Source organism: Pagrus pagrus, assembly GCF_965226575.1.
Source record: "Pagrus pagrus genome assembly, chromosome: 16".
In the NCBI taxonomy this organism is placed as follows: Eukaryota; Metazoa; Chordata; class Actinopteri; order Spariformes; family Sparidae; genus Pagrus; species Pagrus pagrus.
In genome coordinates this window covers 26,731,912-26,749,042 of record NC_140200.1, presented here as the reverse complement: position 1 = coordinate 26,749,042, position 17,131 = coordinate 26,731,912, and the positions used below count along the sequence as shown (strand labels likewise).

Below are 17,131 nucleotides of genomic sequence, written 5' to 3'. Positions count from 1 at the left end.
GGTTAGTTTCACCCTGCCACTTTTAACAGGACACTACACTGGAAATAGCAACGACTGAGTTGTCAATAACCAGTCATGCGCAATGTGTTCAACTTTTCTTGTTTATAAAGTGGTAGAATAGTGTACAAAAATGTGTTTTCAACCTACTGGTAAAAGTATCTTTCCTGTTTGAGCATGACAATGCCCCCGTGCACAAAGTTTGGTTTCGACAAACCCTGACCTCAGACCCATCCAACACCTTTGGGATGACCTGGAACGCAGACTGAGTCAGAACTTATCAGTCAATATCAATGTTGGACCTCACTGATGTTTTTCTGTCTGGATGGAATAAAATCCCTGCAGCCAGTCAATCAATGTCCATGGTTTTGGAATCACGTTTAACTTGGCTTTGTCAGTCTTTAAGTTCCCCCATAAATATTTGAGATTGAGGTCAGGTCAAGACTCCTTGGTCTTCTATGGTCTTCAAGTAGTGCTTGCAAAGTTTGGGCTCATTGTCTTGCTGCAGTATGAAGTCAAGTCAAATCATGGCTACACTAAAGAATTCTAAGGAGGCAGTGCATGGAACTCTCAATCGCTTTTTAGAAACTTGATCAGTTGTATCCAAAGTGTGACCATATCAGCAGATGATCAATACATCAAGCTTAGTTCCTAGAGTCCTAGAATCCAAACAAATGTCCAGTCAAAAGAAGGCTGTCTTGTAGCTGTCTCAGAGGATGTATAAACAAGGCCTTGAGGTGGGTTAAGAAATACCAGAATTTCAAAGTGGATGACTGGTCCTATTTACTGATGAATCCAAGTTTGAGATTTATGGCAGTAACAGAAGGGTGTATGTAAGGAGACAAACAGGAAAGAGAACATCAATTTTCAAACCCACACTGAAACATGGTATTCAAGTCTGATTCACACTGCAGCAGAATAATGAGCCCAAACACAACCTCAAAGCTTTGACAGAAGACAGAGGAGACCTGACTGTCATGGAATTCCATCTACAATCAACTGACTTCAACCCCATCGAACATAAGCCATGCTGTGACATCACAAGAAGCTTGTTAAATTAAAAGTGTCAAATCATGCTGGGAAAACATGAGTCATCAGGTTTTACACAAACCTGAAAACAGAAGTAGCTTGACTAGTTGTCTCAGACTTTTGTACCATACTGGACATAAAGTAAAACTATCTCCATCTTAAGCACCTACAAAAGTAAAATGCATATACACTGATGCATAAGTATTAACAATCTTTTAATGTCAGATAGAATCATATATCAGTGAAAATATATACTTTACTATTGACAACTTCAGTACATGGTGCTCAGGTAGGATTTTGAATGCAGGGCTTTTGCAGGGAATTTTTTGTATTGTGGTATTGATACTTAAAGAATGTTAATACTACTAGTCAGACATGACTAGAATTTAAATATATTTATTATATATTTTATCATACAGAACTGCATGATTGAGTATAGACAGTAAATTTAGCATGAGACATCTATCCAAACTCTGGCATAAACAGTCTAGCATCCTCTTTGTTTGCCTCTGTCCTCCACGTCCTGTCACTGGCTGTTCTGCTACTGAGTCACAAATGGCACCCCTAGGCACTGGCCTCAATTTCCATACTTTAAGGCCCACTATATGAATCTTTGTGTCACGTTGACATGCTGGTGCTGGCTCACAGATTATCTCCCACAAGTACCAACTGGCATAGATATTTTTTCCCATTTGCCACAATTATAATGCTTTTCTAACTTTGTTAATATGCTTAAAAAACAAGGAAATTAACCAGCTTAAATAAATAAAACTTTATTTTCAGTGAAGAATTAGGCACAATATTTACAATATGTCCATGCTCTTTCTAAGTAATAGGATGAGTCAAAAGAAATGATAGATAAAATGTTTCATTTGTAATAACAGAGATAAATGTACTGTCCTGTACATTACTTGGACATGTAAACATCTGATCAACCTTCAAACATATTAAGCACTCCCCAACCACAATAATCACAAATACATCCACTAAAACAAGATGCAATATATCACATCAAAAATTAGAATAAAATGGCCAAACCAATTAGTCTCACACCTCAAAATCTAACGATGGATGATCCTTCAAGTCGTTTCCAGTGAGTGTCCACTCATTAAAACCAAAAGTCACTTTTATTTAGGAGAATTTGAGCATACTCGTACTGGAACCTTGAATTACCTATTCAAAAAGGCAGTTTTCAACAGTTTTGAGAACTTCAGGACTTGCTGAGACTAACATTTTCGCAAAGAATCATTTCTGCAAAGGCTGAGAAAGGAAAGCATGTTTAGATGCTGCACTGAGGACAATGTAATATGCCTCATATGCAAGGACCAGACATCAGAAAATATCCAGAACCACGTAGTGACTGCAGTGTGGATTCTTAAAAACCAAAAAGTGCATCCAAAACATCAACACTGATATTAACTGTATTTTTACTAAGCATTTCACCGTTCTCATCAATCTATCTTGTCAGTTGTATCTATCTTGCCACTGAGGAAGTCATTATTGTTACATTCTTATTTTTCACACTTTGAATTCTTTTTGAACAGTATGAACAGGTAGTTCAATATCCAGAACTAATACCTTCACAGACAGTGAATGGATTTCTTGGTTTCCTTGTTTAAAACTGCTCCAGATCTTGATGAAAAGAGTAGCCTGTGTGGAGATCAAACCGTGACCTACAGCGACTTATACTGACTTAGCCAGCCTGCAGTCACATCTTCATGCACCATGTCACATGAACAGTAGCCTACATAAGTATGTTGGTGCCACAGATATGTGCGTGGAAATGTTCAAATTCAAGAACTATTAATAAAACAAAGCACACATAGTCAACGCGATCAAGTGTCCATCTTCTCCCTCTTCTTAAAGATCTTCATGAGCTGGTAGAATCTGTGAGCGATCTGAGAAAAGAGAAGCAGTTACTAGTTAATGCATGCTCCTTCATTACAGCAGTACAGTCACATCACAAACTACAAAAAGAAAGGAAAGGATGAACTTACCTGCCCAGATGGCTTATTCAGTTTCTCGGACAAGGCAGAGAAAGTCTCACGTGAAGCACCTTCTGTCTGCAGGGCGACCAGAATAGCTCGATCATCCTCTCTGGAAGAAGCAGAATACAGGTAAAGAGCAGTAATCCTCTTCAGGTACATTGCTTTTCTTTGGACAGTCCAACAGTGTTGGAACTACAATCATCACCAACTCGTTACATATAACATCCAGGGGTGGGAGTAACAAATGACAATTTGTTTTCTGACTGTGACAACATTTCTTTTAAATCAGTTATTTTACTTGAACTTAAAGGAAATGTTCACCAATTTTTTTTAAATTCAGTCAATAGCCCTTTTCCCACAAAGACCATGCATTATCGCCACAGCGAAGGCTGCCAATTTCTACGCCTCTGTCTGAACCAAGCAGCTCTGGCGTAAAGCCGCACCAGTGTGTCAATTCATACAGCACGCCAGCGATGCAGATCCAAAAGAGGCGGATCTGTATGTATAGTTTCGTAGTTCAACATATTACAAATAAAGAAACAATTTCTGGAGCTTCACAGCAAAACTGTGTTGCATCATTCGCCTAAACAATTTGTTTGAAAACTGAATGGCTTCTCTGAAAGCCCTGAAATGCTACATTAATTTGAAAAGATGAAATTTACACCCACGACGTGTGGTTGAGATTGTGCACTAACGCTTTTAAGCTTAGCAGCTACAGTTAAGATTTCAACTTCAAAAGGGTGTAACTAATGCCTCTTAAAATCAGTTTTGGAATCTGGGCTTCAAGCCATTCTGTTTTTCTGTTAAAAAAAAAAAAAAAAAACCCATCTTCTTCAGTTGTTTAGGAGAATGCTGCAACACTGTTTTGCTGTGAAGCTCCAGACATGTTTGGGTGACTTCTCCTTTAAGATACTCCTCTCTCCTTGTTTATTTATTTTCTCTTCCTTCTGTGAGATAGGTACAGCCATATATACAAGTAGATGCTTAATTGGCTGCTGGATTGTACGTCAGTGTCACCACCATATACTAGATTCTCAAGGGAGGAATGTGTTTGAACGTCTTACATGAATAAATACTTAACGATGGAAATTAAGTAATTTAAAGGAAAAAACATTTTGGCAAGCATCATTGTTGTGGAGACAGCCCTATTTGCTATGATGTAGGCTACATGAAATGTCCAAGAAGTTTAATGAACTGCTTGGAATATACTTCTAAGTGTAGGCTAATACAGTATAAAATAAAATAGAAGTCCTAGTATCAGTACAACAAAAAACACAGTATAGGACTATAGTGTATTATGATATTATTATAATATATACATTTATATTGAGACACTATTATTGTTATTATTATTAAATAACACCATTTTTATACTAGCCAATATTTTTGCATAACATGTAAGTATATACCTGAATTTCCCCTCTAGGGATCAATAAGGTGTATCTCATAATTGTCTTTATCTGTAATTCTCTGTCCTTGAGTTTGCCTGTGTCATCACTGCTATAAAAATATAGAATGCAGACTGGCTGCCAGTATCTCACCATTTGGTGATTTTTTTTTTTTCCATCTTTCTCAATAATGAGCTGTTATCAGTAGTTACAGATGCAGTTTCTTGAAATTTGAATGAGCTATGTTATGACCTGAAGAGCCAGAAGGCTTAAATGACTCGGACATAGACAGAAAAAGCAATTTCCATAATCTAAAACTTTCTGGACATTTAATGCAAATTAAATTAGACAATATGGGGAGATGACATTGCCACCATTATTAACCCAGAAAGATAAGCCAAATTCATCCTCAACAGATTTTAGGTTGCAACAATTCCTTATGCCAAAATTATTTCCCACCACTTAAAGTGACTACGAGGAACTTTCAGTTTTTGTTGATTCTAGCGCCCCCTTTTGACAAATGCGGTACGACACCAGCACCTGCTGTTGTAAAGATCTTTGTTAGCCCGTGCCGGCAGCGTGTGCATTTGTTTTGGAAGTGAGTGACAGAGAGATCCCAGGATGGACCGTGATGAGGTAATGTATATATATATCTGATTTTATATGTGATCGGACCCGAGCACAGGCATTAATAACTAAATAAAAATAGCAGTCTGTTCGCTGATGGTCTTGTTTGCTGTTACAGGTCATTTATAATGATCAGAGGAATCAGAGACTGTCTCATAAACACTTAAAAGTTCCTCATAGTCAGTTAAGTAGGCTAATACAACATTAATACCGACTCCTCTGCAGTGATTACAGCCAAACTATTGAGATTCTAAGTAACTGGAGACAAAACCTTTTTGTACTCCATGTAGCTTCATCACATACCCTTGAATATAAAAAACACTCATTAAAATCAGTTGAGAAATGTAAACGTTACAGAGCTTTTTATTCTGCAAAATGCCAGCCCCCCCTTTTACTTATATCTATTTACAGGCCAGTCTTGCTCTGTCCAATATGGTGGCAACACATATCACAGCAACAAGCCGAAGAAGTCAATGCGTTATCTAAGAGTATATGTCTGTGGTTACAGTAGTACACATTCCAACACAGACACCATGTTTGTTTCCTACTACGGTCATGTACACGCTCTAGTTAACTCTAGATTGCCCCTTTGAGGACTGAAGGTTGTTACCTCCTACTGTGTGTAAGAATGCACTTTAAGTATGTTCACTGGGTGACACAGCGGGGCCAGGTTTTGTCATTTGCATTTGCGTACTTGCAGAGATATGTTTTTTATCTAATGCCAAGGGTGACATTTAAATTGCAAAACAACACATTTTTCCCACATCAGGCTTTTTAGGTATTAGGTCAGAGGTGAATATGGGTTAGGTAAACCATTTCGGTTTTGAGATTTGAATCAGTGGAGATATTTCTGGGAAAATAAAGTCCCTCAGGCATTAACATAGAGTACTCACAAGGAGCAAAAAGAGGAAGAGAAAGAGGCCAAGGTCTATTCTTGTTTGACCCGAGCTTGTAATGGCAGTAGCAGAAGAGGTTTTCAGGTTCTTTACTCGAGTAAAAGTAGCATTATCTCAAAGTAAAAATATTCAACTAGCAGTAAAAAGTACAGAAGTATTACCAGCAAAATGCATTTAAAAAGGTGCAATGGTAAATGTTCAGTAGCAAAATGGAAATACTTCAGGATTGTACAGTACTCAAATAAATATACTTATATACCTGGGGAAGGGGGAGCAATACAATACAGAACCTACTACTGACCTGGTCCATGACATCACCACCTCGCCCTTCTTCCTGATGACATTCTTGGCGTAGAGACTGTTGGGGGACAGAGATGCTGGAGAGGATTTGGAGTCACTATCATCCTTACAATTTGACATCATTCCTTCTGTACTCTCCTCTTCATCTTTTCTGTAGCGCTTGACTTTTGATTTCTCTTGGTGTTTCTTCCGTTTACGTTTGAGAAGATCCCTTTGGTTTTTCTCTGGTGTGCTGCTCATGTCTCCCTTTGCAGTGGTGAAAGTCGTGTCTGAGTCTGACACCTCCATTACACCTCTCTCTGAGTCTGAAACATGTGACGCCAACACTTTGATCCTTTGATTTGTTGGAGAGCTTTCAGCAGGGTGATGTGGACTGTTATCAGACTCAGAGAAAAGAGCTTTTGAGGGACTTTGTTGAGCTGTCATGTCTTCTTCTCTGTGCAGTGTTTGACTTGCACCGTCATCAGCAGTGACTGTGAAACCTTCTCTGCTGGATTGATCAGAGCTTTCAGCACTGTTGTGCAAACTGTTTTCTAAAGGAGTAGTTTTAGGCAGACAATTTTTCTGTGAATCCTCAGAAAAACAAACGTTTGAGGTATTCTGTTGAGTTGACTTTTTTATTTTGTTGGGTGAATCTTTATTTAATCTTGAGCTTGCATCTTTAGTGAGATGGGTATCTGTACCAGTAGCAGTCCGACAGGTCCCAGAGCTTTCAACAAGGTTGTTCTCTGATGGTACTGCCTTTGAAGGAGTACTGTTTGGTAATTTGTCAGACAAAACAGCTTTTGCTTGATTTTCTTGAGTTACAACGCCATCTTCTCTAAGTTGATCTTCATCGGTTAGTGTTTGACTTAAGCTGTCATCAGCAGTGAGCGTGGTGTCTGCGCCTGTGGCTGCCTGACGAATTTTTACGATGAAATGATCGTTGGACTTCTCCATCACTAGTGCCTGCATGGGCAAGTCAGGCTTGAACACGAAGGGTGTGGCAAGTTCTTCCGAGGCCACACTGCTGCTGGAGCAGCAGCTGGAATTGTCAGTGTCGAGGGCCAGGTGAATTTCCTGTTCTGAAGCATCTTCCTCATCCAGCAGAGCATCCTCACTTATGTGAGCGCTGATGACGCTGTCTGGAGTGGACATGATGTGCATGCTCGATGGCTGTAGGAAGCTGAGGTGGCTGTCTGACTTGAGAGGTGATGGAATGGTGAGGGAGACTGCCAGATCTTCAGCTAGGATGGAGTATGACCTCTGTGGAGCCAAACTCGACTGCAGCATTGCTCTGTTCTCTGATGGCACTTCCAACAGGCAACTTTCGTCAAATAAAGCTGGATTCAGTGGGAGCTGATCTTTGGATAGTGGAGATGACATCTTGCGAGGTGAAATGCTTGACCATGTCGCAATAAGTTTGGAGGGGGTTTCAAATTTAGACGGGGAAAGCAGTTTAGATGGCGAGTCAAATTTAGTTGGAGTGGTGATGCTGATGAGTCTTTCTCCATCCTTCCTTGGTGTACCAAGAGGCCAGGCTGTGTTGTCTCCAGTTATGCCGCTATTTTCCAGTAAGTCAGATCCTTGCAGGAGACACTTGAAGATTTCTCCCATTTGCGTGTCTCTCACCAGGTTGAATGTTAAACTGGAGGCTTGCTGTTCTGTGAGCAGCTCAAAGTCAGTTTTGTCAAGCAAAGAGCCATTTTGAGGGACAACCAGAGAAGATATGTTATTTTTCTCTGGAGTTGAAAGAACAATTTTAGGAGTAGGGAAGTCCACCAAAGTGTGTGTATTTGGGCAATTTGTTGAGTGCAGGTCAACATTCCTGTCCTTATTGACATGTGTGATTCTGATATCTTTGCCTCTGCTCCCAAGGCCTTTTTTGTAAGGAGCCACAGTGCAAGGCTTGATCCGATTCAGGTTGGCGGGAGCTGAATGTGCTTCCTTTTGTTGACATTGAGGCTTCTTTGCAGGAGGCTGTCCCGATACTTTCTCAGTTCCACTGGGCCTACTGTCTTCAGCCTGAGCTCTTGTTGGCTTGCAAAGGCCCTTCAGCGTTGTATAAACATCTCTGAACAAGTAATCAACTTGATCATCTACAAAGTCCCACAACTTTTGCTTCAGATCAGCTGCTTGCTGTTCAAAGATGCGTTTCACAATACCATTATTTGATACCTTGCTAAACACAGATGCAATCAATTTCTTCAGCTTGGATTTCAGCTCCCCTTCCTGACTGCATATTTGACCGAAACGAGCACCATCCACAAATTCTAAAAAAGACTCCTGGAAATTTTCCATCACTCCATAGAAGCTCTTCTTGGGAAAGGTTTTATGAAGCTTCATGTACTTCTTTCGGATCTCAGCACGAACCAACTTGAATGTCTCCATTATGTCCTCTATGGTGGAAAAAGCAGCTTTGGTTGCTGCAGGACAAACTGTCTTAAAACGACTCTTTGGACTTCGTGTCGATACACTCGGTATTTCATTCGTTTCTTTTGATGCAACACACCTTTCTTTAGATGTCCTTTTTAACACAGTCCTTGGACTTGGTTTATTTCCAACTGGTTGCGTCAACTTTGTCCTCTTGGTTGCAGGAATGGGAGAATCTGCAGCCGTCTCATCACTTTCACTTAAGATTTCCCCTTCCTCCAGTTCAGTGTCAGAGAGACGTGAAGGCAGGTCAGATACCTTGTCCACCAAGTTTTGTGCGTCATGGTTTGCTGGAGAACCTGGATATTTGTTTTCTTTGTTTACATCCAGCTTCTTCGAGTTGCAATCAACAGCTGTGCTGCATGAAAATTCTGCACAATAGAGAAAAAGAAAAAAAAGTTTAGATATGTTCTAGTTATTATGACAGCATTTCATAATTATGATTAAAAAACATAATTATTGCAAAGTATTATTATCTTGTAAATTATGTGTATCTTGTCTTTATACAATACAGTAAAAAAATAACTGTCAGTGCCATTTGAGAAACCAAAGCTACAATGACAATACCCTGCACCTGTTATTAAGAAGATTATCCCTAAGAAATGCCTTTGCCACACTACACAACTTTACAAAATCAATTTGGGATCTTGGGGCTTCCAGAGACTTGGATTGCACCAGACATACAGTATGGAACCATTTTATGCTTTCTAAGTTGTTTTTTACGTTTTAAAACAAGTCCTCATCTACTACAGTTCCAGAAATATTTTATGGACTACAAAACTTCACCCAACTTTCCATTGGCATCAGGAGTGAGAGGATAAGGACTGAATTTTCATTTTTAGGTGAACTTGTCTTTTACGTTGTGATCACAAGATAAAAGACCTTAAACATTACAAGCAATCAAATCCCCTCTAATCCTTTGAATGCAATATGCATGAAAGATTTAATGTAACCTGACTTTATTATCAGGCCAACTTTACCTTTCTGAAGGCTCTTGACATGACCTGGCTTGCCATGAATATGGAGATGACTTCTCTTCACCATCCGTATTGGGCTCCTCAGGGGGCTTATGGCATCAGGGATCCTCTTCAAATTGCTCAGTGTGCGCATCATTGAGTCCTCATCATGGACTAATGGCATAGAACTGGAAGGCTCAAAGTTATTCTCTCTCTTTCCAGGACTGAAGCTCTTCTTTGGTGTGAGATCCCTATACTTCTCTGGCAGTGCCGACTCCTCTGTCGTACTGCTGACTTTAGACACCGCGATACAGCCAGTGGAAGAACTTGGCTCAGTTGTGATGCTGTCGTTGGCGTCTTCACTGGTCTGTGTTAAAATGTAAATAGCCTCAGGAAGACTCAACCCTTCTTGTGGAAGTGATTCCAGGCTTATTGTACTGGATACAGCATCTGCATCTTTAGGACCATCTTGCATTCCACAAGCATCTTTCTCATGAATGGAACTAGAAGCAGATGGACACTGTCCTTGCTGACAGTCCTGAGGTAGGGTAGTGGGTGTCTGATTTTGTTGATTGGACTCATCAGGAACACCTCCAGCTGTAGGACTTCCCCTTGAGGGTAAAGCAGCTGCACTTTCTTTGACTGAATCTGCTGGGAGGCCTTTCTGTAGCGCAGGTTTAGAAGTTCTACACTTCAGTTCTACACTTGAATCAAGCACAACTGGTTTGGACACTGCACCAGATTGATTGGTTTTATTTCCAGGGTTTACTTTTTGTAAAGAATTGCTTGTGCATCGTTTGTTAATGCTTCCAGATTTGTCAGTGACACCATCTGTAGCCTCCATGGCTCCACATTCATCCACCTGGCTGTCTAAGGCCAGCTTGGTTTTGTCCTCGTAATTTTTTGAAACTGATTTTACAGAACTTCTCTCTGGTGATTTTTCTGTTAGATGTACATTCTCTGGGGTATCTAGAGCTGAGGTAGTTTGGTCTTCAAGTTGCTTGTTAGCAGCAGGAGTTTCACTCTGTTTTTTGTCCTTTTCAAGGACATCTTTCACTTCATCACACCCATTATTTGTCTTTTCAGATCCTGGAGTTTTGGCAATATCTGCAGATTGTTCTGCAACATCATCCGACTCTGCTTGTAATTCACTGCTGTTTACTTCATCGATCACGCACATGTCTTCGATGTTAGGTTGTGAGCTCTCATCATCCGTTCTGTTTTCAGTGACCTCGTCCACAGATGTGAGGTTATCCTGGCTGGCATCGATGGGCAACACTGGTTTCTTAATTGGTGAAAGGGTTAGATTCAGTGTTTCCATGAAACACAGCTTCCTGTTTGGACTATTTTCTTCCACAGAGCTCTTCTCTGTAACGTTAGGTTCTTCGGATGATCTTTTTAAGGCCTCTCGTGTTTTTTCTTTTCTTTCCTTACTACAGACATCTACTTTAACATGTACTGATTCTTTTGACCTCTGTTTCTCACGTTCTCTGCTCGTCTCTAACAGACTGCTCCTCTTGTGCTTTCTGCTTTCCTCTTGACGCTGTACATCATCTTTCTTTTGAGAATCCTTTGCCAATCTGTCCCCTTCCCTCTCTTTGTAGTAGTCAGCATGTTGGTTTGAAGAAGGCTTTTTCCGCTCCTTTGAGTCTGAACTTCTAATATGTCCATCACTAGTCTTGATTTTTCTATGATCTCGGTGGTAGCCCTCTTTAGAGCTTTGAGCTGCACAATGTTTAGAGTCTGATGAGGACATTTTGGCTCGATCTTGTCTCATGTCTCGACCTCTCCCATTCTTGTCGTCAGAGGAAGCTGCACTATGTAAAGTCTCGGGTGGAGGGCTTTTGGCCCGCTCTGATCTGTGGTGCACCTCAACATTTAGGGTGTCCCTGTTTTTACAAGACCTGGAGTCTGATCTTCGTCCTGTGTCTCTGTCTGCTTTGTGGGGCCTGTTTTTCTCAGGGGCATATCCGTCCTTATTGGGATCTGAACCAGTTCTATGTCTCCTATCCATTGATCCAGATAGATTTTGATCTGGACATTTTTCCTCTCTGTGCTTGGACTTGTGTTTGTATGACTCACTATGTCGGGTCGATGAAGAGCTGGTGGACTTGATGATAGATTGCTCAGTCTGTTTGTCAGTTACATCACAATCTCCCCTTGAGGAACTTTTTGAATGACTTTGAGAAGATGCTTTTGAATCTCTTGTCTTACAAGATCCAGTGGGCAGATAGGTGGAACTATCACTGTCCTTCCTGGAAGATTGAGGAGGTTCCTGTGGAGGATGATCATCCCTGGTACGTGAAGCTGGTAGAGGTGGAAGAGGGGGAGGAGGACTAGATGGTGGAGGAGGAGGTGGAGGACAGGAAGGTGGTGGAGGAGGTGGTGGCTTACTCTTGGAGCTGCCTGTGGAGGTCCGACTGAACGAATTTTGATCACGCTGATAATTATTGTGAGGTTGATGATGATGGCGACCTTTCTCTGACCTTGGGAAAACAATGATTTAACAACTGATTAGTCGGTAAACATAGATCAGTAGAGGCAGCTTCTACAGTCCATAGTGGTAGTTCATGAACAAGCCATCTGTTCTAATTGAGCTGCCAACATGATCTTTTACATATCTTACATTAAGTTGTTTTGTCTCTTGAGTTACAAAATGGTGAGACAGAATGGGCTGGGGCAAGCTGGTTAGCAGGCTAACTTCATTAGTCATCTCTTCAACACAGTACATAGATGTATTTGACATAACGTCAACACTGTTGTTTTTTCAGATTCTGAATATAATGCCTCTTTAAAAAGCTGAAATCAGGGAAACATTACTCAAACCAATTTATTAATGATCAAAAAATTTGCAAATAATTGATTAATTATTGCAGCTCTACTTAGATTAATGTATTATGGAGCATTTCATGCATTACATTAACCTACATCCCAATAGATTATTGTGAAACAGATAATAAAGTTAGAATTAGGGCTGACATGATTGCTTCAAAGCCTGGTAGCCCCAAAAATGGTATTCAGGATAGGGCTAGTTATAATGAGTCACCAGTTGATTTTAAAACAAAACCTACCGTTGGTTCAATCTCTGAATCTCAGCATCTTTTCGGGAAACCTCCTGTCTAGCTGTTCTTAACAGTACAGAGATGTTCTTTTTGAGGCGGCAGTTCTCAGTGTTCAACCCTGTATTCTGTTTTTGAAAAAGAGAGACAGGGAATTTGAGTGGGTAAATTATAAGACCAATTTTTAAACATAAGCAACATATTCAAACTTATCTGGATTAGTGTAAAAATAGCCTGTATGGACGGGTGCAGTGTGGGGACAAGGCGGGTATACAGTACAAGATAGAAGCAATCTAGAATTCGATAATGAATTCTGTGTATGCAAAAGTATTGCTGTATTAAGGTAAATGGCAGAGCATTCAATCTGACTGCTAACATGGAATATCAGATATAAAAAATAAAAAACAAACAAAAAAAAAACATTATTTTATTTAAATTTTTCCCCGGACTTCTGTATGAAGCCTAATAATATTTAAGCAATAAAGCTCACCCTTAATTGAAAAATAAGGAAAATAAAACAAACCTGCAACTCCATCTGCTCCAGTCTTCTGCGCAGCTCTTTGATTTGGTTTTGGGCTGCTTGGAATCTGGACTTCAACTTCAAACAAACAAAGAAAAAGAATAGGATTATGAGACACTCGGCTAGCTGAAAGCAGCCCTCTGCATTTTATCAGATAATCCTTTAATACGCAAATGTTGTGTATGACGCCGAATTAACCAGACTGTTGGTCAGAGGGAAATGTGTTGTAGCTGCTTTTCACCTTAGCCCTGGGTCACTACTAGATCACTATTAAACTAAACCATTCTACCAACAAAATTTACACCCTTTTATTTGTTAACTTGGGGCAGCTTTCAATGTGAATGCCAACCCACGGCAGGGGTTACAATCTCTCCCTCATATACGACCACTTGTGACCTAAGTGTGAAACTTCATGTGAGGAAACCTGACTCACCTCAGAGAACGATGACTCTCTGCTCTGCTGTTCCTCTGTGACAATTTCTTCATAAAGATCCATCGACTCTTTCAGCTGAGAAGCATTTGGAGGTGATTTCTCTGTAATAAACCCAAACAAGACAATAAATTAGAGGCATTTTGATTATAAAGCCTAAATATTGCACAAAGGAATCTGTGCTGGACTACTTTACCGGCAGTCAAACGTAATAATATTATATGCGGTAAAGATATTGTGCTGTAGGAGACCAAAGTGAAACTATTTCAAAAACAACTTTTACCTGCATTGCTGCTAGAAGTGATATCCAGGCCATCATAGATATCCACAGAATCTTCACTGAAATCGGGTGCCAAGACTGTGGATATTATATAAGTATTATAAATGTTTGTTATCAGTTATGTACAGCTATAATTGACCACATTTTCCACATAAGTCTCAATCCAAACGTATGGCTGCATCCAAAATAACTCTCACATTCATTCCCACATGCTTTGGTAAATCCTACATGTTCATTCCATTTGAACATTTTTTATTGGTACTATACAGTGCATTAAGACATCTACACTATATCACAACATTCCAATATTATCTTACATCCCTAAAAACAGAATTCCCCATTATAGACAAAAAAACAAACAAATCTAAACGTATCATTGAATGTATTTATAATAGCCTTATACTTACGACCAGAGGCATCATTGACGTCAATGTCCTCCATTATTCCCAGTATCTCCGTGATGCAGTTTCTTAAGGAGTTCCTGGTAACAATGCCAAAGGAAAATAGTTAATTTCGACAACTATCACCCAAAACACATTTGACACAGGGAGGCTGAAGATTAACTTTTAACACCTAGCTGACGGATGCACTGAAAGCCCAGGCAAGATTACTCAGATACACAATCATTTTTAGAATTGATAAACAAATCCCTAAAGAGGCATTCCAACAATCTTACATATCAGTGTCAGTGTACTTGTCTGCTAGCCTTTTAAAACTGTTGCAGAATTATTTCTGTGGCTCTGGAGAAAATAACCTTGATGATGTCATCTGAAAGATTTTAGCAGGCCAGGTAGAGGAAGAAAATTCTTTTGTTTGCATATTGTGAGGGTATGATCCAGTGTTATTTGGATCTGCTGCTTGAATTTTGACCATGCTGTTTAAATCCATCTCTTGTATTGCTCAACTTTATATAAGTGCATTTACTGGAGTTAGAGCTGGGGAATATATGGATATTTTATTGTTATTGTGATATGAGATATACATCACTTTTGGATATCATTATATGGAGATATGACAAGTGTTGTCATAATAAAATGATGTCCTTTTCTGAACTTACTAAGCTGTTCTACTTGACTAATTCTTGCCTTCACACACTTATGATTATTTTTTTAAATTCTCATTTAGTTGATATTTTGTCAAAGAACAATTAGTCATCCCTACAATATTCTTGCAATATCAATAGAGGTATCTACTCAAAAATGTTGTGATATCTGATTCCGTTGCCCAGTCCTAGCATTTCTTAAGTGATTTTGGGGAGATTTCGAAATATCGTGATATTTTTCATCTTTCACAATATAGCCTTAAAATAGTGTAACATTATTCAGAGACCATATCACCCTTACCAGAGAACATCGTCCAGAATAGTTTAACTTCATGTTATATTCGCCGTCCACAATAACAATAGTTAGGTTTAGGCAATTTGACAGAATATGCACAGTATACTTCAATAGGATATATATCACTGTAATGAAGTACCTTGATTTGTTGGGCTTTCATTTGCTGGTTTATGGTTGTTTAAAATGTTTTTATTATTATTATACAACGTGACACAAAATGTATACTTATTGCTCATACCTACAGTTATCTACAACTCTAAATGCACTAAGGTTATCTCTAGTGGAGTCTGTGATGCCTTAGCTGTTAGCATGATAACTGTGGTCTAGCAGGACCTCTTTTGTTCACCACTGTCCATAAGAAAACAAAGAAGACAGCATAGAACAAAGCCACCAACAGAGCTAGACAGAGAGAGACTTCTTCAGTAAGAGCTAGTATCCTAACTGTTGAGTCTCAGCTTAATGATAACCCTTGTGGTTAATTACTGTTTAATTTCAATAATTTTCTGCCCCGGCCAAATCTCATATTTGACAAACTGAGCTCACAGTAGTAATGCTAACATTGACAGTACTGAAGCTTTCCTAAACGCTTCAAACACACACAAATTTCTACTTAAATCAGGTTATACAAAAGCTAGACGGATGTTCAAAGTCAACTTGTCTCTGTTTAGCAATCTTTAATGTTATATTATTTGATGGACGTTTTACCTCAGCTATCATTTCATGCTAACACAAGTCTAACTTGCATCCCGTCACTGAGGTATTCATACTTATTTTTATAGAGAACTATTTATTTCGGAAAATTTCGCAATTTACTTCCTTATTTGATATATCATTTTTGTTAATAAAGAAGTCAGTTAATAACCGACGGCTGCACATTTAAATGTACTTTTACAAACTCAAGAGTGAGCTAAGTTTACCCATAGAGACAGAAGAGCTCAGTCGGTAAGTCGGAATGCTAATATGAACGCTAACTTATACATCGAGCAGACATTCAGAAAAAGGATATTACTGTAAGCTAACTGTGATTTAGTTGACTTACTTGTCGGCGTATTGTTATGTGTCCTCCTGTTGTTTACAACTGTAATGTCGCGCCAAGACTTCTCTGCACAGGAAGTAACGACATTTTCGCGCGGTCTGTCAGAGCTGAGGGAGTGTTCTAGTAGCTCCTCACTTTAAAAAAAATATCCTTAAAGCTGGAGTCAAAGCCTGAAGGAGAGCAACTGTTCCGCGACTTATGTTCTTCTCCAGCGGTTCATCTCTCACCACAGTCAACTGGTGTGAATGAAAGCATGAAACCGCAGCAGATATGGCAGATCTCCAGGGCGAAAGTTGCTCTACTAGCGGAGAGAGTCGCACTGAGCCGGCGTCCCTGTCCGTTTACGTCATTACTGCGCGACGTCGGGGGACAATCCAGCTCGACCCGGAAGGATTTGCGCTTCACTCACATGTGGACAGGATTTTAACACCAGTGACGGGAACGTGCTTATGTGTTGTGATACAACCTCAGACAGACAATCGCGTGATGAACCTCACAGTTTGGGTCAATAACAGTAAATCAGGATACCGCTTCAGAGCCCGCGCGAGCTTGTTCCCGTTGTAGATCGCTCCTCCACAGGCGACAAATGATACGATGGAAAATTTAGAATTGAGCCTGTCGTCACTGGGCACCATATCCAGACATGTTGACAAAAGTCACAACGAACTAAGCCAGTATCTGTCCAAACAGGTAAGATATGTTGTTTCCTGACTTGTATAAAATAAAATGATGTGTTTGGAGTGTTTTATTTTCACACTGTGACTCAAAACGTGTTCTGTGTGCAGCATGCAGTACTATTTCTATCACATGTCAGCAGTCACTGTACAAATGACATAGTTTTGGTGTATTTTGTTTCATTAAAGTTATTATTACTAT

The 17,131-nt window shown here is 39.7% G+C and overlaps 2 protein-coding genes across 3 annotated transcripts in view; one reads left to right on the top strand and one right to left on the bottom strand.

Moving 5' to 3' along the window:
* Nucleotides 1-1,783: 1,783 nt before the first annotated feature.
* Nucleotides 1,784-16,578, bottom strand: casp8ap2 (caspase 8 associated protein 2). The gene is made up of 10 exons (XM_084378177.1): nt 16,259-16,578; nt 14,290-14,363; nt 13,886-13,960; nt 13,606-13,706; nt 13,176-13,250; nt 12,665-12,780; nt 9,618-12,079; nt 6,227-9,008; nt 3,024-3,123; nt 1,784-2,924 (listed from the first exon to the last, which is right to left on the bottom strand). Exons 2-10 carry the CDS (start codon nt 14,321-14,323, stop codon nt 2,862-2,864), a joined length of 5,808 nt encoding a protein of 1,935 aa, XP_084234303.1. The 5' UTR covers nt 14,324-14,363; nt 16,259-16,578; the 3' UTR covers nt 1,784-2,861.
* Nucleotides 16,579-16,660: 82 nt separating this feature from the next.
* Nucleotides 16,661-17,131, top strand: part of mdn1 (midasin AAA ATPase 1) — a 63,241-nt gene continuing 62,770 nt past the window's right edge. For both annotated transcript variants that reach the window (XM_084376886.1, XM_084376885.1), the window contains exon 1: nt 16,661-16,945. In XM_084376886.1, the coding sequence (XP_084233012.1) occupies nt 16,850-16,945 (96 nt within the window). In that variant the 5' untranslated portion in view covers nt 16,661-16,849. The remainder of the gene's footprint in view (nt 16,946-17,131) is intronic.